At 40.9% G+C, this 27,708-nt stretch overlaps 1 protein-coding gene across 1 annotated transcript in view; it reads left to right on the top strand.

Annotated features, from left to right (window-relative positions):
• HDAC9 (histone deacetylase 9) overlaps positions 1–27,708 on the top strand; it is a 150,553-nt gene that overhangs the window by 85,040 nt on the left and 37,805 nt on the right. Inside the window, exons 3-8 of the mRNA XM_015426220.1 lie at positions 6,475–6,713; positions 8,566–8,713; positions 10,929–11,055; positions 12,639–12,760; positions 22,307–22,438; positions 26,709–26,821. Of these exons, the coding sequence (XP_015281706.1) occupies positions 6,475–6,713; positions 8,566–8,713; positions 10,929–11,055; positions 12,639–12,760; positions 22,307–22,438; positions 26,709–26,821 (881 nt within the window). The remainder of the gene's footprint in view (positions 1–6,474; positions 6,714–8,565; positions 8,714–10,928; positions 11,056–12,638; positions 12,761–22,306; positions 22,439–26,708; positions 26,822–27,708) is intronic.

The raw sequence follows: 27,708 nt of genomic DNA on the forward strand, positions 1-27,708 counted from the left end.
AAGTCTTCGCACATGGCATGGCATTGGCATCCCAAGCCAACTCAGGAAGTGGTGCTGGTATGGCTCAGCTCTGTGATGCCAGTAACATCCACCAGCATCAGCAGAGATCTTAGCATATATGTTTGTTTTTAATACCAGCTAGCTGGCAGAATAATGGCAACTTCTAAAGCACTCAAGTAAATCTGAAGGTTAATTCCACATTTATCTCTGCCTTATTTTTGTCTTGCCCATTGCATAAGTAAGCAGTGTGAAAGACACACAGATTCCTTGTCAGGAAAACCAGCTCTTTTTGAACAATGGCAATTGCTCAGTCAGTTGGCAAGACAATGCAGAAAAAGTGGGCCTGCTGAAGTATAAAAAACACCATAGAGGCCAAGATATATTTCAAGTATTTAATACTGTTGGCACTCTGTTGTGGATTTGACACAGGATCTTGAATTTGTTCCGGTCAGAATCTCTGGTTTTCTGCAGAAGACTGACTCAAAACTTCAATGCAGGACAGGAGGTCAATTAATCTCCTCACTTCCTAGTGCTCACTAAGGGAAGAAGGGTGAACCGTAAGAGCTTCTTTGAGTGACTGAAATTAGGAGACGTTCATGATTGAGCTACTAGGATTTGTTTACATGTACCCAAAGAGCAGGTCCAGTCAGTATAATGAAGGGATTAATCTTCAGAATGCCAACTCTTTCACTTCATAGGTGGTATTTCTGTACCTCTTAGTGATAGTTTAGAACAGGGGTGTCGAACTCATTTGTTCTGAGGGCCGGATCTGACATAAATGAGATCTTGTTGGGCCAGGCCATGTGTGTCATAAAATGTAATGCCAGGTAGTGGAGACATAAACCTTATAAAGGACCCAAACACAAAGATTTTTTTATTTAAAATAAAAACATGCTTAAAACATTAGCTCTGTAAACTGCAAACCTACTTTTGATTTATTGACATTCACCACCGAAATCTCATGCACAGAGTTCTGAGTCTAGGACCCAGGTTAAAACATGAAATGGCTGACTGATTAAGAGAGTCTGGCGAAGCAAGCTATGACGCAGCAGCAGCAGCAGAACTGGAAGTAGGAGATGGCCAGTTCCACTGCAGGCCTGATGGAAGCCCTCTGGGGGGGCCTGATCTGGCCCCCGGGCCGCATGTTTGACACCCCTGATTTAGAAATATGTTGTTGTCTGTATTTCCCTTTCAGATGCTTGTGGGAGGGAAAACCTTTTACATGTCAAATCATTGTTTACCTTTATATTGCTTCTAATTTTTGGCATATATACAAACATTTACAGAAATGATAATGATAGGTGGAATCCAAAGCACTGAAAATAATAGTGCCTCATATGTGCAAGGACTTTTTCATTTCTCTCTCCAGGCGGTAGCCCAAAAGCCCCCCTCCCCCTCGCAGGCACTCTGGAATGATGCAAAATGAACTGTGAAGTGATGCTGCTAGAAGTAAACATCAGCCACTATCAGCCCTTGTGCTTTCTGGATCCCAGCCTATAATATGTTTTTAATGAAAAAAAAGCCAACACCTTCCCTGTTCAAAATCATTCAGTATGTTTTAATATGTTACAATGATAGCACCATTGTTTGTGGATGCTTGTTCATTAACACTGAATCTGTTTTGTCACTGATAAAGAATATTCCATCAATTGGCAGAACCCCTTCCCATCAGTGGATGTGGACATGAGGACGCAGGCAGAATTCTTGGAAGTCTGAGACCTACTGCCTGCTTGTATGACCCTTGCCCCCTCCTGGTTCCTTAAATCTGCGGGGGGGGGGCTGGCAGACTGGGTCCAAGAGACAGTAGATACCTCCTTGAGAGAGAGAGAGAGAGAGAGAGAGAGAGAGAGAGAGAGAGAGAGAGAGGAGAAACAATACAACCACAGCACACACAGTGTTCAGAAGAAACATCGTATTTTCACAGCACACCACAGCCCACAGCAACAAACTCCACCACTGGAGTGGCCATGCACAAATTATTTCTCTCCCACGGCAGCAAATCTGTATCCAGCAGTGGATATACTATCAAGGCTAAAGGAAATGATTGTTTCCTAAATTTCTGCTAGCAACTTGGGACTGAGCCGGTTCTAAAGTAATTAATAATCAGAATGTACAGTACCCCAAACCTATCGTCAGCTTGCTGCTGCAGGTAATCATCACAACTGCAACCTCTCAAATGCTTATTCCCTAAAAATCTGGTCGGTCTCTAAAGTGCTACTGGACTCAAATGTAGCTGTTCTATTGCAGACTAACACCGCTGCCCTTTGAAACTATGATACATCCAGTTATCTTTCTGGAAGGCTGTCTTATGCATTGTTATCTTGGGATGGATGCAAAGATTTTGTTACTAAGGGCAGAGTCTTCCTTCAGTGCAAGGAACTTTCCAGCGGTGCAACAGGCCAGTTCCTTTTGAGGAAGGTTCCACCATTAACAGAGCAGGACCTTTGGGTGCTGCCCATCTTGAGCTTGCCTTGTAGGTTTGGGTTTTTGCATTTTTTATAACTGTCCCAAATATGGGCCACTTAATTAGTCAGCAAGAAGCTTGAGTATTTAGTACTTTTAGGTAACGTTTTAAAGTCCTGGACTTAAAAAACCCCTCAGAGTGAAGAATTATAACTGTGAACGTGTGGGTCATAAAACTGATAAATTGGAGAACGCTAAAAATATGTAGTTCACGTTGATGACCCTACAATTTCCACCATTCTTTTTCTTTTTTTATCTTGTTTCTTTGTACCATGTGTACATGCTTTGTTTTGTAATATGTTCTTTGTTTCAGTATCTGGAATATGTCAAATTGAGCTGTGAGTGCAGAGAACTCTGGGGGAAGGGAAGGGGGGGAGAGATTTCCACTCAAATTGTGGGGTTCAGTTTGCAAGCCCCCAAATGCGGCTGGATTTTGCAGCACTCGGGCAACTTGTGTTGTTCCTGGCAAGGCTTATTATATGGCAGAACGGATGTAAGAAAATCCATCTCTCCACTTTAAACATGATAAGCCTTTGTCACCTACAATGCAATTAATGCTAAAAATAGAATCCTGCCTGTGATAAGGCTGTGACTTGAAGGGGGATGAGCCACCGTCCAAATAACAAAGGCTTATCTGCAGGGCCGGAGGAGTCAGCCTCCACTGAGCTGTCAGTTTGCTGATTGCCATTTCTCTGTGAGTTTGATGAAATATTCATGTCTTTGCTCTGCTCTCTCCAAGCACTATTGATTTCTTGTATAAACGCTGCTATATTTAGTCTAGACAAATGGAATGTGGGTTGCTGCAGAATAAATTGGATGAAAGGGCTGGGATCTTGCTGGCCGCTTTCTTTTCTTGGGCTGGGACAATTATTTATAATCAAGGGTAGTTTTTGTAACTTAAGGGTGATTTTTTTATAATTTTGTGATTAGAACAAAAGCCAGGAGTTGGCGCAAGATAATACCATCTGGGTCGAAAACTAGGCATGCAAATTATGCTCTGGGATTCACAATAGCTGTTCCGAAATTTTTTTTAAAAAACAACCCTATCTGTTTATTGATAGGAAAAGTACAAGGCACTCAACATCTCCCACCATTTTTTCTTTTGCTGGATTATAAGCTTAACAATATTGATTCAAGTATATATTTTTAAAAAACTGCATTTATACTTCTTGTTTGAAGAGCTTACAGATCATGTTACTGCCTGAATAGTCCTATTAGATTTTGAGTCCCATCTTCTCTATAGTGATCTACTTGAGAAAATGTAAATTAAACAAGGAAAGCAAATGTTCTATTTTGTGGTGGTGTTTTTTCTTTTTTAATGGAGAAGACTCTTGTTGTCCAGATTTGCATACCTCTGATATGTACATCTGGACACTGAGGCTAATGAAGAGTTTTTGTCTTTGAAACAGATGGCTGGTCTACTTGTGTACTACTGCCCTCTACTGGATGAAATGTCACATGTTCCATTTTGCTCCATGGGCCCTATTCTGCTCACAACTAGAATAGATTTTCTTTCTGGGCAAACAATATGGAGAACTCTAATTCTGTGGCTAAATCAATGACAGTTGGTATGACTTCTAAAATGTTCTAGTGGCAAACTTCCCACTGGGCCCCATCAGGGAGTTGCTGGAGTGTCTGGCCCCCATTAGGGAGTTGCTGGATGTTCCACAGGTTGTATAAATGACAATACATCTCTTATCCCATGTGGTATTCTGCTATTGGACTTAATTAAGTTCTGTGTAGCTGCTGTGACCTGAGGCAAGGAGGCAGTCTTTCCAAATAACAAATGTGGGGCTATCTTACTGGTTCAGTTTTAGTTTGGGTGGTTTTTAACTAAGGGAATTTTGTGACGACCCTGGTTGTGAGCCACACCTAAAGGCAATACTTCCATCTAGAACAAACTCTGTGACACCAGAACAGAAATCTTCATGGTTCATTGTGACTCTTAGAAGTAGAGGGAGAAACCAACACATATCTTGTTCTCCCAAAACCTTGCTAGCATACTGTAGCTCAATCCTCTGTCTAAATATAGAACCATAATGGTTTGGCATGGATGTCAAAGTAAGAAGAGTGCAGAGGAGTGTGTGTGTGTGTGTGTGTGTGTGTGTGTGAGAGAGAGAGAGAGAGAGAGAGAGAGAGAGAGAGAGAGAGAGAGTATTACCCTTTTTTTCATCTTATTTGTGTTCCAGACGTTGTTCCTATTCATGGAAACCAGGCTGAGATCCTGCCTTTGGCAATAAACCCCCTTTCCAAGCCTTAGAAACACTTCCCTCACTTCTGAGGACCTGAATTTAATTCCCCATCAAAGTGTGTTTTTGCTCTGGAAATGTTCCCGCCCTCACATTCCCCCCCCCTTTCTCCTCACCTCCCACAGTGCTGGGAAGTGTCACCACAGCAATTCCTGTCCTGAAACATGCTTGCAGTGGGCTGCGAGAGAACGTCTAAGTGGCGGCAGAAAATTAATGAATTGGATAATTAAAAGTTCCTGTGAACCCAAAGTATCATGGCTGCCTGCCGTATCTTTGTTTAAGCTGAAGCTATAAGCTGTGTCCTTCCAATCAGACTCTGCTGAGGTGGCAGTTTGGGTGGCTAATTCAGTTGTACATCTGCAGTGGGTGTGATCAGAGTGCTCGGTCGCTTCAGATGCAAAAGGATCGCCCAGCCTTCCTGGAAGCTTGCTGTGGCATTTTTTCTTGAGTCCTGGCTGTTGCTCCGTTTGCTTTCAGTTGGGAAGCACAGCTGGCTCCTGCAGAAACACCGGGTGTCTGTCTGGGGTGGGGGAGGACTGACCAGAAGTGAGTCGGGCCAAGCTGAAGTGGCCAGTTGCCATTGCCAGCAGGGTGGGTGCCCCACCCCCTTTCCCTGATAAGGGATAAAGGCACAGCATGAGCGTCTGGCAGGAGAGGCTTCTGGATGAAGAGCACAGGGAAGGAGTGGAGGGAAGTGTCAGAAGCAAGGTCTGAATGCCCCTGTTTGACCGCAACAGTCACCACAGCCGAATGAACTCTTGTCTGTAGCCCTGATTTCTCCAGCCTCCTTCTAAAGCGAGACGGCTCCTGAGGCTGTGAAGCATTACCCTGGGGACCTTGTCCCGCAGTAAGATTCCTGCAAGTAGGATTCCTGAAATACCCATGAGAAAGAGAGGGAGAGAGCTGTTGACAAGTGAACAGGGAACAGAGAGAGAGAGGCAACTTACAAGGCACAGCTCCATCCATCTGGGCTCATGTACACACCCTCTCCAGAAATCTCATAGCAGAATTTTCTAGGGACAGGTAGTTCTTATTTTTATAGATTACAAGGCAAGCCTCTGGCATGTGGCAACGAAGCATGCCTCCAGTTTCAGTTAATGGACAAAAGTATGCCATCCCCAACTACCAGGTGGAACATTGCTGTATGTATTTAACTCAAGAGCAGGGAAAACCATAAGACCTTTTAAAGGTAGCTGCTGAATAAAATACTTTTGGTAGCTAGCGTGAATTTTTATACACTTTTGGATTATTCACAGTGACAAAGAAAATCTCCTTAGATTTTTTTTTTTAGCAGGTAGTGTAAATTCAGGCTTGTCTTCATTACTTCTAAAACCTTAAAATGTCAGTAGAGCCTTGTGTGATTCAGACCAAGAGTCCATCTAGACTAGCATCCTACTTCAAGGACTGGCTTGCCAAGTGCTTTCTGGAAACCCACAAGAGAACTTGAAGGCAACAACCCTCTTGTTAGTTCTTCAAATAGCCATTGATGGGCCTGCTCTCCTCCATGAGTTCCTCTCAGCTCTTTCTAAAGCCATCTAAGCCAGTGGACTTCTGCAGATTCTAAAAGCTAATTAAGTGCTGTGTGAAGAAGTACTTCTGTCTATCACTCTTGGTTCCACAGCCTATCAGCTTTGGCAGCCCACTCCAAGTTCCAGAAAGGGTGTTCTCCCCACACCCTTTCTCCACACTGCTTGGATTCTTGTAAAGCTCTGACATGGCAATATCTTTTCTGCTTTTTCTTTTTGTCCTTGCCTACCAGTAGACGTGAAGTCAGAAGTACCGGTGAGGTTAGAACCGATCACACCATTAGACTTGCGAACAGATCTCAGGATGATGGTTCCCATGGTGGACCCAATTCTGCGGGAAAAGCAGCTGCAGCAGGAACTGCTACTTATCCAGCAGCAGCAGCAGATTCAGAAACAGCTTCTCATTGCAGAATTTCAGAAACAGCATGAGAACCTGACCCGACAGCACCAAGCACAGATCCAGGAGCACATAAAGGTAGGAAGGTGTTTCTTCTTTCCCCCAGATTCCACCATAATGAGATTAATGTTGAAAGACTAATGGTGAGGAATGGGTGGGCTCGGGGAAAGTCTTTGTTCAGTAACTGAACTTGAGCTATGACTTTTAGACATGAGCACAGTGTGCAATGAAAGCTCATGTTACTTTGCATGCAGATGATGCTTTGGTTGTCTTTTGTAAAGAATGTCTTCAGGCGCACACAGTAAATGAGGCTATGGCCCTTTTCACATTACAATTCTAAACCGTATGTTATTCGTTGTTGGCCCAATTTTGAGCAAAGCAATGCAAAGACAGAAGTTTCATGCAGCAAATTTCTTTCTGTTAATGAGCTGTCTCTGAAGTGCTATGGCCATTTCAAGTAGTGCCGCTTCCCTCCCCCCTTTTCGCCACGCGATCTTCCTCGGACTTTAAAAAAATGTTCTAAGGTTCTGTAGTGCTAAATCACACTGAAGTGCTATAGCAGTGCAGCACTGAAGCACTCACCTTATAACGTTAAACAGTCCGTGGAAGATTGTGCAATGAAAAATGGCGAGGGGAAGCAACATTGTAGGAAGTGCTATGGACATTTTAGACAGCACACCACAGTGATTCAGAAGCACAATGAAGGGGTTGAAAATGGGGGAAAGGCAGTTTCTGTCAAAAGCAGCTCAACTACACTTTGTTAACCCAATGCAAGAGGGTTTGTATGAACAGGTAAATAAATTTTGGTAGCAGGTGGTTACTAAAATGAGACTGTCTGAAATGACAGAAAAAATTCATTAGCAACCAGTTACTAAAACAGAATACAAAGGCAGTTTGAAAAGGGTCTGTCTGAATTTTTTTATCTTATAGCAAGCTTTCTTTCCCTGCAGAACAAGAGGTTCAGAATCACAATATTCTGAAAAGTTTCTAGCCTATTAGGGAGCTCAGTTAGTGTCATATTGATATTTTGAATATATGTGTGTTTTGTCTCTGCTAAAATCCCAGCTCATGAGGCCCAATTTTACCTCACTGTCATATGCATAATTTACGCTGTACAGTTTGTATTGAGAATTTCAGCCAAATCTGTGAAGTGTTTAGCTCCTAAAATAAAAGTTGTGACTTTTGGAAGTTCTGAGCACTCTTCATTTCACAAAGGTGTATGGTTGCCAAAGATACACAAACATGCTTGGCTCCCACATTGCCTTCCATTTTGTTCATATATAATGTAAAGCTTGACAAAATATCTTTGGGCTGTCTGTTACTTTTGGACTGCATGTACCCATAAAAATGGAAATAGCAAAAGTGACTTTTTATACTGAGTCCCAAATAAGACTGAAATTTAAGTACGGACTTTCAGTAAAGCAGCTCAAAAAATCCCACATGGATATTTGATTTTGTGTTATGCTAGTGCTTTCTGTCTGTTGCACACAAAACTGTAAGTAGTTGGATGTGCAGAATTTCTTGTTGCTTGAGGACAACAATCAGAGCTGTTAGCTCCTGCAACAAATGTGCAGAACGTGCACACAAAAGCCTGGCTGTATGGAGACATCCACTAAGGGAAGCCACATTTACTATACTGTATCACCTTTTATGACATATTTCTCATTAAAAAGCAGCAGAACACCGAACTGGAAGACAAACATGAAAGTAAAGAATAGATGTCAATTTTCGGCCCTGGTCAGTTAAAGTTAGGCATTGGGTTAGGGTTCCGCTGAAATGAATGGCACATGAGCCATAACTAACGCAAGTCCCGTTTTATTTGATAGGACCATGATGCTTGACTTTAGTTGGATTGTAGCCATTGTCAACAACTAGAATGAGGTTGACTTGGCTTGACTGTGATTTCTCATGACTTTGTCTTTTTTGCAAGTTACAACAGGAACTCTTGGCCATTAAGCAACAACAAGAACTCCTTGAAAAAGAACAGAAGCTGGAGCAACAGAGGCAAGAACAGGAACTGGAACGGCATCGCAGGGAGCAGCTTCCTCCAATCAGAAGCAAAGAAAGAAGCCGAGAAAGTAAGATCTGCTTAGCCGAGCCCAGTTTCTGTTGGCCCACTGCTACCTAAACCACCACCGTCGACTATTAGTGGTCACAATTTATCAGATATTGCATATCTCAAAACATGGGCTGTCAACTGAGTTCTGTTTGGATTCACTATGCACCAGTTTCATCCTGTCCATGAACTGCACTGCTAGGATTTGCACGTATCTATGTATCATTTATTTTCATGTGCTCATGGTTTTACCGCTAACCTTCACATAATTCTGTAGCTTGGTGTATGAATGTTAACTCACTCAAGCCCCTCTTACTGTGTCTTTATGGCGAATAAATTCAAAATGAAAGAACAAGACTGGAATGCGATACTCACTAGGGGGAGGCAGATACATATAATTCCCCTCAGAAATGGGAGCGAAACTCAAAATAGTTCCTTTGCTTCAAAATGCTATTTGGGGAGTTAACCAATTGGAACCACCCAACACATTTGTTGTCAATGAAAAATCTCTGGGGATAATGAAATGTGTGTTAATTTTCAACAAAATAGAAGACTTTATGGCATGCAAAAAAGATATGTTTAGCTTATATGGGGAATGATATAAACTAAGTGGTAGTATGCCACCAAGTTCTGACTTTTGAAACCGGATTCTCTGGCCTCTGTACTACTTTGCCATTCACATTGACACATGTGCTTCATGGCAGATGTCTCCAGTTTGCATTGTGTTTTTGAAAACTCCCTGCTGCACACATGCTGTTCAGACTCTAATTGGCATGTGGTTGTGGTTGTCTCTTCTTTCCATGTGAAGAGTATGCATGCCTGTCGCTTATTAATCATGGAGAATTATGTCTTTGAATTGAAAGAGGAAGCTCATATATTTGGTGAGAGCCTCTTCTGGCATCAGGGCCATTATCTACAATTTTTCCAGAAAGTATTTCACAGTTATTTGTTTACTTAAAATTCGTACGCTGCTCTTCCTCCTGAACAGAACTCCAGGCAGTTCACCATATAAACAAATCAGATCCATACCATACAATCATCCATTTCCCAAAACGAGAGCCATCAAATTTGGGTTACCAGCTCTGGGTTGGGAAATACCTGGAGATTTTGGGGGTGGAGCCTGAGGAGGTCAGAGTTTGGGGCATAACGCCGTAGAGTCCAACTTCCAAAGCAGCCATTTTCTCAACATGAACTGATCTCTGTCGCCTGGAGATCAGTTGTAATAGTGGGAGATCTCCAGCCACCACCTGGAGACTGGCAACCCTACACTAAATCAACAATAAATTAAACCTCTTATTTACACCTAATGTCTGTTTTAAAAGCGCTGTCTGATTTTTTTTTACCATCTGTGAGGAACTCTTCTTGCAAATGCCCCTTGGAAGAAATACCACTGCCCTGATTTCAGTGAAGCTATGCAAGAAAATCTCCTTGTGGACTGACTGTGCTATCCATGGTTGCCTGTTCCGTTTTAACCAAACTCCTTGCTACTGAATTTGCAATCATTCGAATGGGGTCTGTAGATGCAAAACCTATTGGCACATGGTGGGGGAACTTTGAAATGCTCTCTGTGAATGTTGCTTCTGCTCAGCAAGCAATTTATGTCCAGGGTGGATTGCAAACTTTTTTGGGTGATCTGCAGTGGTGTCAAGAAAATTTCCTAAACCTCATGATGAACCAATATATATAATAGCTTATCAGGGGAGACCATCGTTATAAGGAACAACTTAAAATGATCTTCCTGTGACATCCATTTCATAGACTTTGGCTTTTAGCTTCAGATCATCCAGCAATTATAAAATTATGGATTTGTCGGAAGCTACCTTGCGACCACTTCAAGGGGCAGGGAGGAGTCAGAAGAAGACAGTTAAAAAGTGGTATGAGTACTGCTTGACTTCACAGAAATGATTCTTTTATGGATAAATCAAAGCAATGCACAATAAAATATATACTTTCACAAGCCTCTTCACCTGCATGACATTTTTATGAATTTGGTCCAAAAATGGAAGAGAAGACAAAAGGCCTAATTTAAACCAAATTCAATATAATGGCTCTTTCATTAGACTTTTGGACCAGGATCAAAAGAACCAAGTTGCATGGAGAGGCATTATTTGATTAGAACTATTGCTTGACTGTCATTTTCACATTTTCTCTGACAATAACTGTTGGATGTATTTTTAAACATGAATTCTCAGCACTCCATCTTATTAAACCATTTTAAACACTTCTGTATGTTCTAGGAGCAGTGGCCAGTACAGAAGTTAAGCAGAAACTTCAGGAGTTCCTATTGAGTAAATCAGCAACAAAAGACTCTCCAGCCAATGGGAAGAACCATTCCATTAGCCGACACCCTAAGCTTTGGTACACGTATGTTCATCTTTCTTCTATCTTGAACATATAGTGTTACCTTAGATGATGGCTCAGCATTGTCTTCTCCGGCTAGAATTGACTCTCCAGGCCTTTCACACCCCCACACTTTCCCCTATTACCTAGAAGTCTTTCACACACCCTGCTACCTAACCTTTGGAATTGGAGATCTTGGGTGTTGGACCTGGGACCTTCTACAGGCAAAGCATCTACTCCATCTCTGAACCATGGCTCCTGTCTGGTGTAGAGGTTAAGTGCGTGGACTCTAATCTGGGAGAACCGGGTTTGATTCCCCACTCCTCCACTCGCAGCTGCTGGATGACCTTGGGCAAGCCATAGTTCTGACAAGAGCTGTTCTTGAAAGGGCAGTTCTTGAAAGAGCACTCTCAGCCCCACCTACTTTACAGAGTGTCTGTTGTGGGGAGGAGAAGGGAAGGAGTTTGTAAGCCGCTGAAGGGTGGGATATAAATCCAATCTCCACTTCTTCTTCTCCTTCTCCTTCTCCTTCTTCTCTTCAAAATCTTCTCCCGTCTTCCTTATAGCATCTACCTCAAAGGATATGGGAAACTTGCAGCTAAAAGCCTGATAGTTTCTAGAAGATGTTTGCAATCTCTATATGCATGTTGCAAACATAAATCTGGGTTTATTCTTGTATTTATTACATTTTTATTTCAGCCTTCCTCCAATAAGCACAGATACCCCAATGCAATTTTATCTTCACAACCCTGTAAAATAGATTAGGCAAGCACACTGGACTTCACAGCTGAGGGAGAACCTGAACCATCTCTCCCTGATCCTGGCCAAATTTTCTTAGTAGTAGTAGTAATGACAGTAATAGTAATCTTAAGGTGGGTAGCCATGTTGGTCTGAAGCAGCAGAACAAAGTTTTGAGTCCAGTGGCACCTTTCCCCTTATCTGAAGAAGTGTGCTTTGCACACAAAAGTTTATACTTTGAATAAAACTTTGTTGGGTCTTAAAGGTGCCACTGGACTCAAACTTTGTCCTAGTAATAGTAATCGTAGTAGTAGTAATAATAATAATAATAATAATCATCATCATAAATGGGTGTCAAAAATAAATTTCCCATAGGCAAATACTTCATATTCCACACTTTAGGCTTCAGGCTGAGGCCAGTAAATCCATACCACTGAAGGAAGATGAAGGATATTCCACACTTTGAGATCCAAGCTTTCTTAATTTCTTGCCAATTTCTATAATAATGGGGGAGACATAAAAAAGATTTGCAGCTCTATCTTGAAGGTTCTTTTGATGCATGTAATTAAATCCTTATGTATTCAGAATGCAAATAGGAGTCGGTCTTTATTAATCTGGTATAGATTAGGAAACATGACATTGCTCGTCCAGTGGCAAATATTGTCTCTACTATCACAGCATTTATCCAGCATGCCTTTTGTGAGCTGTTTGGAGAAGATGATCCCAAATCAGAGCTATTGTATGAACCATTGACTTCTGCCCACTTGGAGAAAACAAGATGCATTGCAAATGCAGCTGAGTGTTCAGCATGGGTGCTAAGTCACAAGTTAGCCATCAATGAGATGACCATTTATCTGTACCTCCTGTAGGGCTGCCCACCATACCTCATTGGATCAAAGTTCTCCACCCCTTAGTGGGACATCTCCTTCCTACAAATACACATTACCAGGAGCACAAGACGCCAAGGATGATTTCCCACTTCGCAAAACAGGTGAGTAGAAACAGCTTACATTAAACTCATAGTCATTTCATTATCTATAATGTAGCTTTGATTTTGCACTTGTGTTCTAGTGGACAATTACAAAATTGGCAAATATGGAAAGGGAAGTTCATACTGGCTTTGTAATCTGAAAATTCTCCTATTGTTGTTGCTCAAAAAGCAGTGCTTGAGATCCAAAAAGCTACTTGAGGAATGCCTATGGACTTGGGCATGCTGAAGAGGATTCCTAAATTTCTTTTGTTGAGTAGCAGACCTTTGTGCCATATCTCAAGCTGCTTTGAAAAGTCCGTAGAGGTTTGGCATGTGGCATACAGGGCTGCTATTTGAGAAATAACCCCAAACCTCCTTAGGCATACAAAATTAGTTGCACTGGGTCCTGGCCAATAGCTCTTCTGTTGCTAAATTTGCATCAGCTCTCAGCTTCTGCTTATGCATCTTTGTTGTTGTGAGAGCCATATGCAAAAAAGTACCCTGTGCATGAATTATGGGGCCAGGACTGTGTACTTGTCGCCGTGTGTATTTCTTCCAACCGCTCAAGTGATTCCTAAAAGGGAGATTATCACAATTTGTGATTAAATTTGCCGCTCCAGACAAATGGTTAGAGGACTGAACAACTGAATGGGGGATCCTGCATCCTTTCATATAGGTGAAAGAAGGATGTGAATTCTGTTTATGGAGGATATGAGTTCAGACACATCCTCCTTCTTCTAGCATTAATGATTGGCACCGACTGCACTAGTCATCGGTTGAAGACCTAGGCACACACAGCAGGGTGTAACTGCGGACTGGTCTCTGGATTTGGTGTTTTTTTAGTTTTCAGGGTCTGCTGAAAGCTTCACACAGAGGTTGGAGTAGGTCTCAACCAGACCTGCACGGTGCCAGTGCCAACATGAAAGACAATAGAAGTTGAGACTTGCAAGCATTTAAGAGATACTGTAAAATGGAAAATGTATACACTACCAACTTACGTCTGTAGAAGTTTCTTTGCAAAACAAACCCCAAACAAATCACAAGCTGCTGGACTGGTTAGCCTGCTTTTTGATGTATTGGCAAACATGAGAAACTGCTACAAAACACTCGCTCAGTCTCTCTCTTATAGTTTTTATATGTAGGATGCCAGGCCTTTTCAGTGCCTCGTTTCATTGTATTTTCCCTGCCTCAATATGGTGTGTGTGTGTGTGTGTGTGTTCTCTGGATTATACTATGTTTAGGAAATTTAGGGTTCCCTCCCCTTTTAAATATGCATTTAAAAAAAAGCATTATTGATATTTATGAGGTGTAAAATTGTTGATTGGTACAGCCAAACATTTTCAAACATTTGAACAGTAACGTTCTGGTGCAGCTGTTAATACTTTTACATCTCTGTGGGGGTTTCAAAATATTCCTTAATTCAATTCTCATTGTCTGTATAAGAGGACTGCAATATAATTGAAGCCAGATGTTTTCTATACATTATTCCAAATATTTGGGCACGCCATACGTCAGCTACAGAGAGAACACACAACTCTGGGGTGCTTTTAAAAACACAACATATGACATACATGGATGAATAATGAACTGATCTCATTTTGGTCACTTCTGTTGTTGTTTAGGTGACAGGCTTTCAAAGGGAAAGTATAAACAGAACATCAGTACAGTAGGCCACGTGCTAGGGAAAAAGAACTTTTCGATGACAGCTCTAAGGATTGGTTCACATATTACTTGTATCCTGTTTTAGGCACTGCCTTTTGCTTCCTAATTGGAGAGGACCTCATGTCAGCCCTCAGCAACAGATTGACAAAGCTCCCAAAGATTGCTTGCTGGTTTTAGGGGGGGAAGCAACAGGAACCAGGGAAACACAAGTCAAATGACCCTAGACTGATCAGGGTGGCCACAGGGCCATCCCTTAGGCAAAAGGGACATTCTGGAGCCTACAACAACCTCATGGGGCCATTCCAGACAAAGCTTTTCCATGAAACTTTCCTATACAGAGACAGGTTCTTTTCCTGCAAGTATTTGACCTTTGTCCCAAGGAGTGGACCTCCCCTCCTTTTTAAAAAAATTGCAAATAGTAAGTGCCAGTTCACTGGGAGCTTCAACCAATGTGGTATTTCATTCTCATTTGGAAGCTTCTTCACCAAAGACTAGCATATTTTATAATATTCAGTTACTTTATGTGTCATTTGTAGGGTTAGAAATAAAATGAGATTTCCAATATCCCTGCTTCTCTGCTATAAAAGTAAATATCATAGGCAAGTGGGGGTGTACCATTTAGTTGTTAAATATAGGGCTATAAATTCACTGAAGTACATTTTGGTTGAAAGGTGAACTTATTAGGAGGACTGCACATGGGCTGTCTTCAGATGATTTTGTACATATATGATTACACCCACTGTAACTGAGCAGGGGTTGGGTGGGTTTGAATTGCTATAGGGCTTGTTACTGCATTTCCCCCCTAAATATTATCTGCATGTGCAGTCAAAAACAAAAGTGGATTTATTGTGTGAATGACAAAAGCAATGGGATCCTGGTGAAGGAAATATCTGATAGGTTGCATTAGACCTGATCCAAAGTTTGACTTTAGTTCACTGGAGAGTTTCCACAAGCTTTGCAGGGGGGCAATTTTTGCCAAACCGCCCTCCCAAGGCAGAGCTCCAGATCCTCTCATGCTATTTTGGGGGTCATTTTGGATGACAGTGAAAGGTGTGGGTGAGGAAGTCAGACTCCACAGACGGGGATTCTTTCAATCTTCTGAAAGCTTCCAGGGGATCCAAGCCCTTATCTGGAGCACAGATTGAAGTGCTTGTGGCTAGGCTGGATAGATCATGTGAACAGCAAGGAGGCTGCTTGAGGTCAGTAGTACCCATTTGAATATGGCCTGGAGACTAGGGAGGCCAACAAGAATATCTGGAGCCAAAGTGTAAGAAGCTAGATAGAATCTGATTAGCAAAACTGAGTATTGCCATTCACTTTCCCAGGAAAGGTTATGGGATGCTGCTCATATTACTTGTTTTCCTAAAGATGAAATCTACTAAAATTATACCAGAACTGGCCCTGGAGCCATATGGTATAAATGGAGCAGGATAGCTTAAGTTCTGGTGTGCTTGAGTCTTGTAAAACTTCACAGTCAGTTTTTGTAATAATTACATAACAAGTGTTAATTTCCTTTGACGTACGCAGTATCCCCAAGCAGAAGCATGTATAGTTGAGGACCAAAGTCCATCTTTAAGCTGATTTTCAAATAGGTAGACTCTTGGGGTTGTGGAAGAATTGTGAATGTCATAATCAGAAGGCAGTTTTGAAAATATGTCTTGTTCAAAGGTCTGGAGAAATGTTGCAGAGCTTGGATCGAGAGATTTTAATATTTGCTTTAGATTGTTTGTTCACAAATACTCTGTGATCACATAGAGTGACTGCTTTAGTTTTTAGTCCTGAAGTAAAATTTGTATAGTGTACCAACTTAGGAGAAAGCTCTAGTATTTACACCTACTGATTTTTGTCCAGTAAACCTTGGCGTACAGGCTGGGGTTTGTATGCATGTCATAATTTCCAGTTTCATTTGACAGACCCATTAATCTCTGTCTGATCTTCCTGCTGGCCACAGCCAGTCCTGCTGCCAGCAGCAAAAGAGGAAAAAAGGCAAAATATGATGGGTGAGGCCAGCCACAGTTGGTAGGGCATGCAGTACGAGGACACTGCCATGCACTCTTGATACCTACATGGATAATTGCTTGGAATTCAGTCTGTGTGCAAATATTTATTGCATACCGAATAACATGCCCTCCCCCTTTTAATACCTGTGGTTCCTAATCAAGGTATACTCATAAGTATTAATATCCTAATTAAAAAGCTTGTTCCTCTCTCATGTCAGTTAATGTGCATGTGTCCATTAGCTTGTTCTCTGTATTATGTATTATCATTATGGTCTCCATTTGCTTCTTCTCTGTATTACTTCCATTGCTGATTCTCAGAATGTGAGGCCATTCTCTCTAAGGATGTCACCAGGTATGGGCTGCTTGCTTAGCCCTGAGTCCTGTCTTCATTGGATCAATTTTCTTTATCCTAGCTATGATACACAAAGTTGCATATTCTGAGGGCCCAATGAACCAGTCTGATGGTTCAGGAATGAGAAAGAGGTATCAATGAAGAGAAGAATCATACAACCCAAAAGCTCCCATAGACCTTAATGTGTTCAGGAGCATCTCATTCACTTCTGAAATAAGGGAAGCTTTGTCCCATGGAGAGATATTCTGCACGCTGCACAGCAAAGCGCAACTTGGTTTGTGGCCATGATGCTAGGACTTCTCAAACAAAATATGTTGATTATTGACGAAAGCCATTTCTCGAGTTATTAAGACACATGTGTATATATGCACAGACTATTTGGTTGGGCTCACAGATGTGATTAAAGATTCCTTCTGCCAAATCAGATGTCTTGGCCAAAGCCAAGTAAGTATTTTGGAACTATTTATGAAGAATGACACTAACTTTATAGTTTGCTCTTGATTTTCTCATGGGAAAGTAATATAAATGAGAATGATTCCTCCCCGTTGGGCTTCACTGTTAGCAGTGCAAATCATGCTGAAATTGTACATAATTCTCTTCCAAAGAAAAGGAAATAGCATTTCAATGGTTTTCCTCAGTGTCTCGTTGACTTATGGTGGTATACAATTAATTCTGTTAAATTACTCTACCATATGGAAGGTTACATTGTACATGAAGCTAATTAAAATTGCACTGGTATTATATTCCAGACATAAAAGACCCAAATCTGAAACTAAGCTTGCTTTAATCAATGTTCTTACTGAGGTAAAGCCTCTCTGCTGTGAACAGGTAGCATTTCTCCATTGCTTTTAACAGCATGACAGAATATATGTGGAAGCCACTTCATATTGCTCTACATGGCAGCTTTTCTCCACTTGGTGAGCTGTTCATGTGGACCAAGCCATTCTCTCCCTTTCACCACAAGTCTGGACTTCGTGGCGTATGCAGAAAATTGCCCAATGTTTATGGTGGTGAGCTGATGCACACGAATGGCTGAAATTGGTCGATGTAGCATCCATGTGCATTGGCTCTAATTTGTAAGAATACAATACTCCTCTCTGTAGGAGGATATAAATGTTATAAAATCCTTTGTGAACAATTCCAGCTGTAAGGGATGCTTTTGAATGATTTTCATTGGATCAAACAGCCCTCTATGAAGCAGAACTTCTGCCTTGCCTTTGGGCAACTCTAAGCAACAACAACACCCCCTTTCCTGCTTAGCTTTCAGTAATAGCCCCAGTTGTGAAATCCAACAGTTTTTAACGTATAAGGAGAAAGTGATGGAGTTCATTACTTTGAAGTGGTGGGCAAAACATATTGCATCATGTTGCATATGACAGATTATTCTTTTCATGGATTAGACTCACTAGGGTTTAATCCTCACATTTCACATTGAGTAAGAGTCTGGGGAAATTACTATGCTCTAAAAAAAGAATATAAGTAAGCACTTGGGGATCAAATTATATCCACCTATAATATCATGTGGGGATATTGGAAGACACTGTGATGGTACTTGTGAGTGTTTGTATGCCTGTACACACCCTGTGGATATATAGGAGGAAATATGGAAAAGGAAGTATAACCTTGGGGGAATTAACTCCAAAGCCCTATTTAGCCATGGACTTACTATGCAAGTCTTTTCTTCATTTATCCATGTGTAAATCGGGAAGAACAATTATTGTCAAAGGTTTAGCATGTAAAGCACACTAAGTGATTAACTGCAAAACCGTATGTCCACCCTGCTATGTCCATTCTAGCAGAAACATGCTGATATCTCTACTTGATGTTTGTCTCTGACCATTCAAAGCGTGTGTGCCTCTCTTGCCAAACCATAGTGAATATATATTACTTGCTCCTTATTTACAGTTAGATGCCATTTGCCTTTATTGATTGGACTAACACTGTATAAGTCAAACAAAATGACAATAAGCTGGCAGTGCTTATTGCTGTTCAAAGATCAGGACAGGCAGATTTAAGAACTGGGGAGAAAGAACAGGGTGGTCTATTTGTACACTGAGAGCAAAACAGCTGTGATAAAACAGGCATTTATATCAGTGGCCCCTGACACTAAAAGGAAGATGTTATGCAGTCTCTTGCAGTGTCATCTGGGACCCATAATGACATCCTTGGCAGGAGTGAATCAGTAGCTGAACGGCATGTATTGAGTCCCTAGATCACTCCAGGCAAGGGAACTTGAGTAGTAGGGCTTGAGAAAGCTCTCTGGCTGGAGTCATTAGAAAGGCACAGTGTGTCGGGCTAGACGGCATTAGGCTAAGTGGACTATGTGAGTGACTGGCAATGCAGCCCAAAGTATGCATACACCCTTCTAAGCCCATTGACTTTAGTGAACTTAGGAGGGTGTAAGTCTGCTTAGTATTGCACTGTCAGCATATTAAATCAGGTCCTTATAAAACTCTTCTCACTCACACAGTACTGGCTTTCGCTTGTCAACCTACCCCCCTTCCCTCTTACCTTTCAAGTTAGAGTCCCATCCAGTGTCGACCCTGCCCTGTCAACTTTTAAGTGGCAGCAGCAATCTGCAGGGCTACTCCATCTCCCCAGTCTATTGTATTCATCCATCAAACACCTACATGCTGGCACATATATTAGAATTACATTTGAGGTCATGATCCTAACTTGAAAGCTGGATGAAGGAAATGGGGGGAAAGTGGGAAAAACCATCCTTAGACTCCCCTAATGGTAAAGCAGTTCTGCCCCTGCAAATATCTGCATCACCCCTACAGAGAAGCACTCTTGCTCTGGTATAGTGTGTGTCTTCAGAAGGCCATGACGCTGTCCTCAGCATCGATGTCATGTCCAAACTAGTTCTTTGGAAATAGGCAGGAGATCAGTTTGTGAAGCGACCTCAATAGTGATATTTTTCTCTAGGAACAAATCACCTTCCCACCAGTCTGTGCCCGATCACTGGCAAACAATTTGCTTTTTAAAAGTCTGTCTTACAGATACAAATTTTCTAGACAGTGCTAATCCCTAATTGTGTGTTTAGGTGTAAAAGCACAACAAAATAATTCTTCAGTATGTTCAGATCATTATGCAGATAACTGACAATGTCTTATTTTTGTCCTGGAAGCCAACTAAATAACTATTCTGTCTAGCTGAGCTAGGGGTATGGACCACCATTCAAGAAAAGCCATCCCTTTCCTCAAACATGTAGCTGTAAATTATGGGATCACACAGCTAAGAAGAGTTGTTGTATAAATTCAGTGACACAGTCTTTCCATTTTTTTTTCTTTCATTTTCTTCATTTTTTCATGGACTTTTATGTCCTTGTGATTTCCCAAGTACAATCTACATTTTATATCCATCTTAAACCATGACCAAAGGTCAAGACAAAGGATTTATTCGCTGTATAGCTACACCATCCGCCATTTCCTGTACAACTTCATTACTTGCTGCGATACAGTTGGGATTATCTCTGTTGATTCAAAATACTGCATGGATCCTTGGGAAGCATCATCCTGTTTTCTATCAGAGATCCACATCTTTATAAAGCATTTCCAATCAAACTGGAAATATTTTAAGTACTTCTGGGGGAAGTTGGAAGGGATGGAAATTCATCCCTGCACAAATGTGGCTGTGCCTCCTTTGGCCCAGGGTGACAGCTGAGCCAGGAAGCAGGCCTCTTTCCCTTCCAGCCAACTCTTTGGCTGCATCAGGTGGGGGTGATAGCCTTTCCCCTGCCAGTCAGGAGCTGGTCAGATGCCATAGAGCCTATGCTGGAATTAGGGAGGAGGCTACTCATACCTTTTTCTAGGGCCATTTTAGCTGGGGTCATCTGCTCTGCCCCTGTCATTTGACTGCTGGGTTGACTTGCAGCTGGTCCCTTGATGTTTACCTAATCCCATTGGTAGTCTGTCTTGTGTGAAGAGACTGTCTATGCCAGGTCAGCAGAAGCTGGTTGCTGCAGTGGTTCCTGCCTGCCCCTCACAACTGCTTATGCCAGATGTCTGTATCCAATTGTACCTGGCCCTGACATTGAAGTGGCTGCCAAACTCTATTGCCTGTCTTGCAGTGTCGGTCTCCAATATATAGTTTCCTGTTTTCTCAAACCAAATTAACCAGTGCATAAATACAACAATCACAGTAACTCATCTGTTCTTGTCCACTTTTCATCATCTATTGAATCTCTCAAAGGTATTCTGGGTGTGGTGTTTCTGGGATACTCGTGTTGGTGCTTTTAAAGCTGATTGCATCCTTTCCCCTTTTATTCTAAAATACTTTTCATTTCCATAATGTCGCTTCATCTTTTATGGAAGGGTTTATCTTTTCCACTGGAGCACAATTCCAGACAGCTACATAAAGACTGTCTTCTCTGTTTATGCGATTGATTGAAATGCATGGAGTGATGGGTAGGTGGTTAAAAATAGAAAGGCAATCAAAGCAGCTGGGCATGAAGACACATTCAGAGGCAAGTGGGACTTCTCCCTGGCGAATGTTGAAGAGCTCTTTCTCTGCACCCAGCATATTATATCACATTATTCAGGCACTGATTTGGGAATCACCTACAATTGGGGGATGTGGAAAGCTATAAATAGAACATAACCCTAAATGTGAACCGAGTCAGCAGCAGAAATTGCCGCACTCCCAACTGCAATTATTGTAAAGCTGAGAAATAAAAATAGTGATAATTCAGTTTCATTACATGTCAACAGAGCAATTTAATGCTATAGAGAGCACTAATCTTAAAAGCAGAAATTTCTCTATCCTTAATAGACCTCGATGGTGTTAGTGACTAAAGGAATGACAAATATGAAAATATTTTTGATGCAAGGTGACAATTCAGTTCAGAGCTGGAACTGTGCTAAGGAGTCATTGCAAGCAAAAGGTGTGGGAAAGATTGTGCAATCCATGATACGAGAATACTAAACACCTTTTGGGTAGTTTCAAAGAGTAGCCATGCTGGACTGCAGTAGAACATCTCAATTCAACTCCAGCAGCAGTCAACAAGATGGGGGGGGGATGAGTTCCCTTCATCAGATACCTTTGAGCTTTGACTCTTGAGAGCTCATACCCTAAAAACCTTGTTGGTCTCTAAGGTGCTAGTGGACTCAAATCTAGCTGTTCTACCACAGCCCAACACAGCTATACTTTTTGGTAGGTTTTTCTAGACTGACTAGCATTACTGCAGCTCATTGATCAGACAAAATATCAAGAGGAGGGATGTATCATGTGGTCCAGTGGAAAAGGTTTTGGGTTTGGGTCTGGAAATGTCTGTAATGGATTCATTGTAGCCTTTGGTCTCTTGATCTCAGAGGAATGATGTTGGTCTGTCTTGTGGGGCTATTGTGCGGGTAAGCACAACAAAATCTTAGAACAGCTTTGCAAATGAAATGTTCTATATAAATAAGTAGTACATGTAAATGAAAACCTATTATGCTTACTAACTTGCTTGTGACTGAAGGAAGAGGAATCAACTATTTCCATTTTCTAACTTTGTACAGTTGTTCTTTTTTTTAATGTGGTAATGAATATTTTTGTTGTTTCCCTTTTCAGCCTCAGAACCCAACTTGAAAGTTCGCTCCAGGTTAAAACAAAAAGTAACAGAAAGAAGAAGCAGTCCTTTACTCAGAAGGAAGGATGGAACAGTGGTTGGCACATTCAAGAAGAGACTGTTCGAAGTCACAGGTAATGGAGGCTGGAATGGAGACTGTTTATCCAAACGTTTCCTTCTCTCAAACAATTTGGTGAAAATACTATTATAATTGATTGCATGTAGATTTGCATAACAGTCCAGAGATGCAGGTAAGATTTGTCTTTTGCTCTGTGATCAAAATAAATACATTACTTAGAGGCTGCAATTAGATGTAATGACAAGCCATAGTTTGCTGTTATGGGAAGGAGTCTTAGAAGTTCTTAGACTCGTGTGTGGCTCAAAGATTTAACACTTTCTAATTTGCGACAAGCCAACGGTTGTTGTGACATTCAAACCAGACAAAATTACAAACTATGGTTTGTTTTCTTTCCTTTCTGTGGGCAAAAAAAAGTCATTGGCCGTTTCACCTAGTTCAGATGTTCAGAAGGAGGAAAAGCAAGCAAATGCAAGGCTTGTTCTTATAACAACAAACTATAGTTTATTTTTACAGCTGATTCAAGGTATAGAGAATCTTTGTTTCCTGCCATGGACACTATTTAATACAAGCAGAGGACCTTCAAAGATTGTCAGGAAAGGCAAATCCCATTTTCCTTTCCCTTGCAAGGACCTGGCCCTCTTCTATGTGACTGCTGGCCATCTAATGAGGTGGACTAGGAAAAGAAAGTGCACAGGGCATACTTTCCACTGGTTTTGTAGAAAAAAATTCCCAATATATATCTGGTCACATTATGCAGATTTTATTATCCACATGGTAGATGCCAGATTTGAACTTATTTATAAGATAGGTGTGTTGTATACTAACAGTTGAGTATACTTTATCCAAATATAGTCCCATTGGCATTGTCTGCCTGAGTGCATTACTAGATGTACAGCATTTGTTCTGCATTACTAGATGTACAGCTTTTTTTGTTTGTGATGGCCTTTGATTTAAAATAAATAAACATAGCTGGCCAGAAGACCCTTATTCTGTGAAAATTAAACCTTATTATAAAGGTAAAGGTAAAGGTTTCCCTTGCTTGAAAGCTAGTCGAATCCAACTCTAGGGGACAGTGCTAATCTCCGTTTCCAAGCCAAAGAGCCAGTGCTGTCCAAAGACATTTCTGTGGTCATGTGGCCAGCATGACTAAACGCCAAGGCACACGGAACACTGTTACCTTCCTACCAAAATGTTACCTGTTTATCTACTTGCATTTTCTTGCTTTTGAACTGCTAATTTGGCAGGAGCTAGGGCCAGAGACAGAAGCTCACTCAGTCATGTAGCACTAGGGTCTCGAACTGCCACAGTTTAAAGAATGGTGCCAAAATATTCTTGGTATTTTCACATAGGCTTCAAGACTTCTTTTTACAGTTGATGCTGTAGACCCATCCATTGCTTCAATTCAAATGGGACAGAGATGCATATGTTTGCTTAAAGCAAAGTTGTGACACTGAACTGCATTGAACTGGAAGAAGCATCATTTTTATTGAAAGAAAAGACCAATCATTCAGTAGCTATCTTAAACTTAATTATTTCTTTCAGATGTGTTCTTTTCTAAAAGTTTTTTTTTTTAAAAGATCCACTAATGTAAACTGAAATCTGCGAAGTCTTGGACAGATGGACAAAATAAACAGTACTGATCTTTGTTCTTTGCCCATCTGGAAAAATGAACAGTTGATTCCTTGAGACATGTTGCCCTAGCTGTTGATGCTGTTGAAAAAGACTGGACATTTTTATAAAATGAAAGGATTTAATCTACGGATGGTTCAGAACATTAAAAAACCCAGTTTTCACAGCAATTTCTGATATGTTTTGTACAGAGCTGTTCAATTTGCTATGATTGGAAAAATTGCATAATCCTCCTTAAATATTCAGTGCCAGATTATCAATCTTGGTAGAAATGTCTACTAATAATTTAGTAAGGAGAAAATATATATTATTTTGTGTTATAAGAGCTGAGCAATACAAATACAATTTTAGGCCAGTTAAAATTATTGTTATAATGTATTTATTCCCTTGAACATAGTTACTCATTGCCTCTCCTTTAAAATACATCTAAGGGCCAAAACCTGATGAAAATTAGGAAATTTTATTATTGAAACTCCCAGTGGGTTTTTTTCTCTTTAAAAAGTACACATGGAACAAGGGAAGGGCATAAACAATTCTGATCAGGAACGTGGTGCACAGGGAAGAAGGCTTACCTGGTGTCACTTTTATAACATGAAACAGCCTTACAAAGCCCATGTTTGTCCTATTAAGGGCAAGCATGCATGTACTAATTTAGGAATTTATATGTTTGATTTTTGAGGCAAACATTGGTTCTACAAGGTCTTTTCAGGAATGTGAAAAATACTTAAATCCTCTGAAACCTGAATTAATCAGAACTGGATTTCTGTGAAGAAATGACAGGGAAAAATGCTGGAAGAACTTTATGGTTTGTCTGGTTTGCCCCCGAAGTAAATCTGAAACAAAGGATACTTTGATGGTAAAATGTTTGCATCAAGTAGTCTGAGGGCCAAACTAAACATGAAGGCCAACATATGGCCACCAAAAGTTTGCTGTCACCATTTTGAACTTATTTTAAAATGCCATGAGGGCCCAATCCTGATTGAGCCTATGATGCAGAGCCCTTCCCTCTCTTATCTTTTCAAGTACCAAAAGAACCATGGGGGTGGCACACATCCCATGTGGTTGTTTTATCTCTTGAAAAGGCACAGAATGGGGGGGGGGGAGAGAAGAGGTCCATGGTAACATGAACTCATGGCAGCCATGAGTTCACCACCATGTTTAGTTTGGTCCTGAGTGCACAGACACATGTGAACGTCTCTTTTATAAATAACATACCAATGACTCCCTTTCACTAACTGGGTTCTCTTCCTCCAGAAGGCCTTCTTCGAACCAAGGGAGCCTTCTTCTGATGAAACAAGGAATTCCCACACTAGACTTGGCTCCTTCTACTGGAGCAAGACCTCACTTAGTGGTAGGGTGTCATTGGATCTAACCCATTATAGCTAATATTGTTTGTTCCCTTTTCTTTCCAATCCATTCTTGGTGCTCAATATAAGAAACAACAATTTAAAAGAAAAGCAGTTAAAAACAACAATCTAGCAGTGCTGTCCAGCAGTTACCTCTTCATGTGGCCTATTGCAATTTCTTAGATCAGCTAAGGATAAATCTGCATGTTGGGTTCAGACAGCAAGAATGTGCAAAGACGTATTCTCTGTAAATTTTCTTAGTTATATCATTGTATTTCTATCAGCTTTGAAATGCCCACTCATGTCCTTAAAAATCACATGCTACCACTTAGATCAGTTGCCATAGAGGTTAAGCCCATTCATGACCTTTCATCATGACAGCTAGATAGGGCCTCCATATTCAGAGGCAGCATACCTCTGAATACCAATTTGGAAGCTATGGCAGGAGGCATTGGCCTCTGGCCTGATGCATTTAGTTAGCCATTGTGGGAGGCTGGACTAAGTAGACCATTGGTCTGATTCAGCAGGGGTCGTCTAATGATAACCCTTCTACTAACTAATATAGGGAAAATGGACCTTCAAAAAGAGAGACAAAGAGAGAAAATAAGCAATAGCTCCAAAAGGTACCTTGAAAACAATGTTGTCTATTCATTCATTTTCAGTCAAAGATTCATTGTAAAATAAGTACTTTTACATGATTGATCACGTCAATTTAAGTCTACAATTGTATCTTGTCTCCATTAAGATATTTTGCTGGTGTCCATCCTTCAGCTAATAAAAGTGGTTACTGTTTATCATTAGCAAAACATGCAAGATGTTCTGCAGCAAAACAAAATAAGGTATACCCATTAAAATGCTAAGTTAAGACATTTCCAACTTCAGAGTTCACTGACAGAGATGCACTGCAAATGAGGTATTGTTTTTTATTAGTTACTCATATAAAGACTGGTTCACAACTGAGTCCTCCAGGGGTTTATCCAAACAGCCTAGGAATGGCAGTAGGCCTCATGAATTGATGACATGTTTTCATGACCTTTGAGAGTCCAGTATCTTTGTCATGCTGATCTCTCACAGAGGCAGCAGAAAATGCAGCTAAAGGTACTTCCTTTTCCTTTGCTCATTAGGCATTTCTTTTACAATATCTTGCCTGCCACTGAGTAACCTGCCAGCTCTGAGGGAGGGAAAATGGTCCAGTAATAAATTATGCCCTTTGTATATCAGAAACATCATGGGGGAGGGGGGGGGAATCAGTGAATAAAGGGTACATTGTAAACTCATGTTGTCATATATGCTGAATGTAGCTGATATCTCCTAATTACCCATCTGTTCTTATTTTTATCTTTTCCACAGAATCATCAGTCAGTAGCAGTTCCCCAGGATCAGGTCCTGGTTCACCAAGTAATGGTCCTTCTGGAAATACAGAAAATGAAACCCCCGTGTTACCATCTAATTCCCAGGCTGAGGTAAAATCAAAGTTCTTTGTAGTGGGGGAGCAGCATTCATGGCGCTGGAAACCAGTTTGTTGATTCAAGTTGTTCCTTGAAGGCCAGAGAGGCTGAACATAGATGAGTTGGGATGACTCAAGAAGCCTGTTTAGCAGCCTGTCTTCTAATTCATGATATCAGCGCTCAGTGTTGCTTGCATAAATTTAGAATACACAAATCAAGAAAAAAAATTGCATATGTGCTTTCAGCAAGAATAAATAAATTGGCTTGTATTGGTCCTTGGCATAGCTCATGAAGGAATATAGGAATTATGGTAGTGCCTTCTGTGCTGAAGCTGTGCAGACTAATGAAGACAGAATGGGGAAGACCACTGTTCTCCTTTACTTTGTAGCCCAGGTGGCTCAAAGATTATATATTTTTTTTTGCTGTAATGAAATACACAGTGGAATCCCTTCATGATATACTACGTCCTTCTCCTCTGCCCATTGGTAGATTTGTGCTGGAAAATATATTTCTTTTGAATTCTATCCATATAGTAGTGGTAGCCATGGAGAAGAGACTGCAGGTGGAAGGAATTTTTGAACAATCCTAAAATATACAAATAAAATAGCAATTGTCTGCATACGTCTTGGAAGATTTATTCATATCTGATCAAAATCTGATCAAAATGACCAACTTTCCAAGTTTCAAGCAACACAACTTTTAAAAACAATTGCAAAGAGATGCATTTCTTCGTAAAACAAAGATTGCAAAGTGGGGAAGGAAGATGGGAAAGGTGAAATGGTCTGCATTTACAAGAGTTGAGGATGAGGGAAAACCTTTCTTACTTATGTTATTTATACGTTTATGCCTTTTCCTCAGTGGAGACCTGAAGTGGCTTACATCATTCTCCTCTCCTCCATTTT

Source organism: Gekko japonicus, unplaced genomic scaffold (genome assembly GCF_001447785.1).
Source record: "Gekko japonicus isolate JY-2015 unplaced genomic scaffold, Gekko_japonicus_V1.1 scaffold77, whole genome shotgun sequence".
In the NCBI taxonomy this organism is placed as follows: domain Eukaryota; kingdom Metazoa; phylum Chordata; class Lepidosauria; order Squamata; family Gekkonidae; genus Gekko; species Gekko japonicus.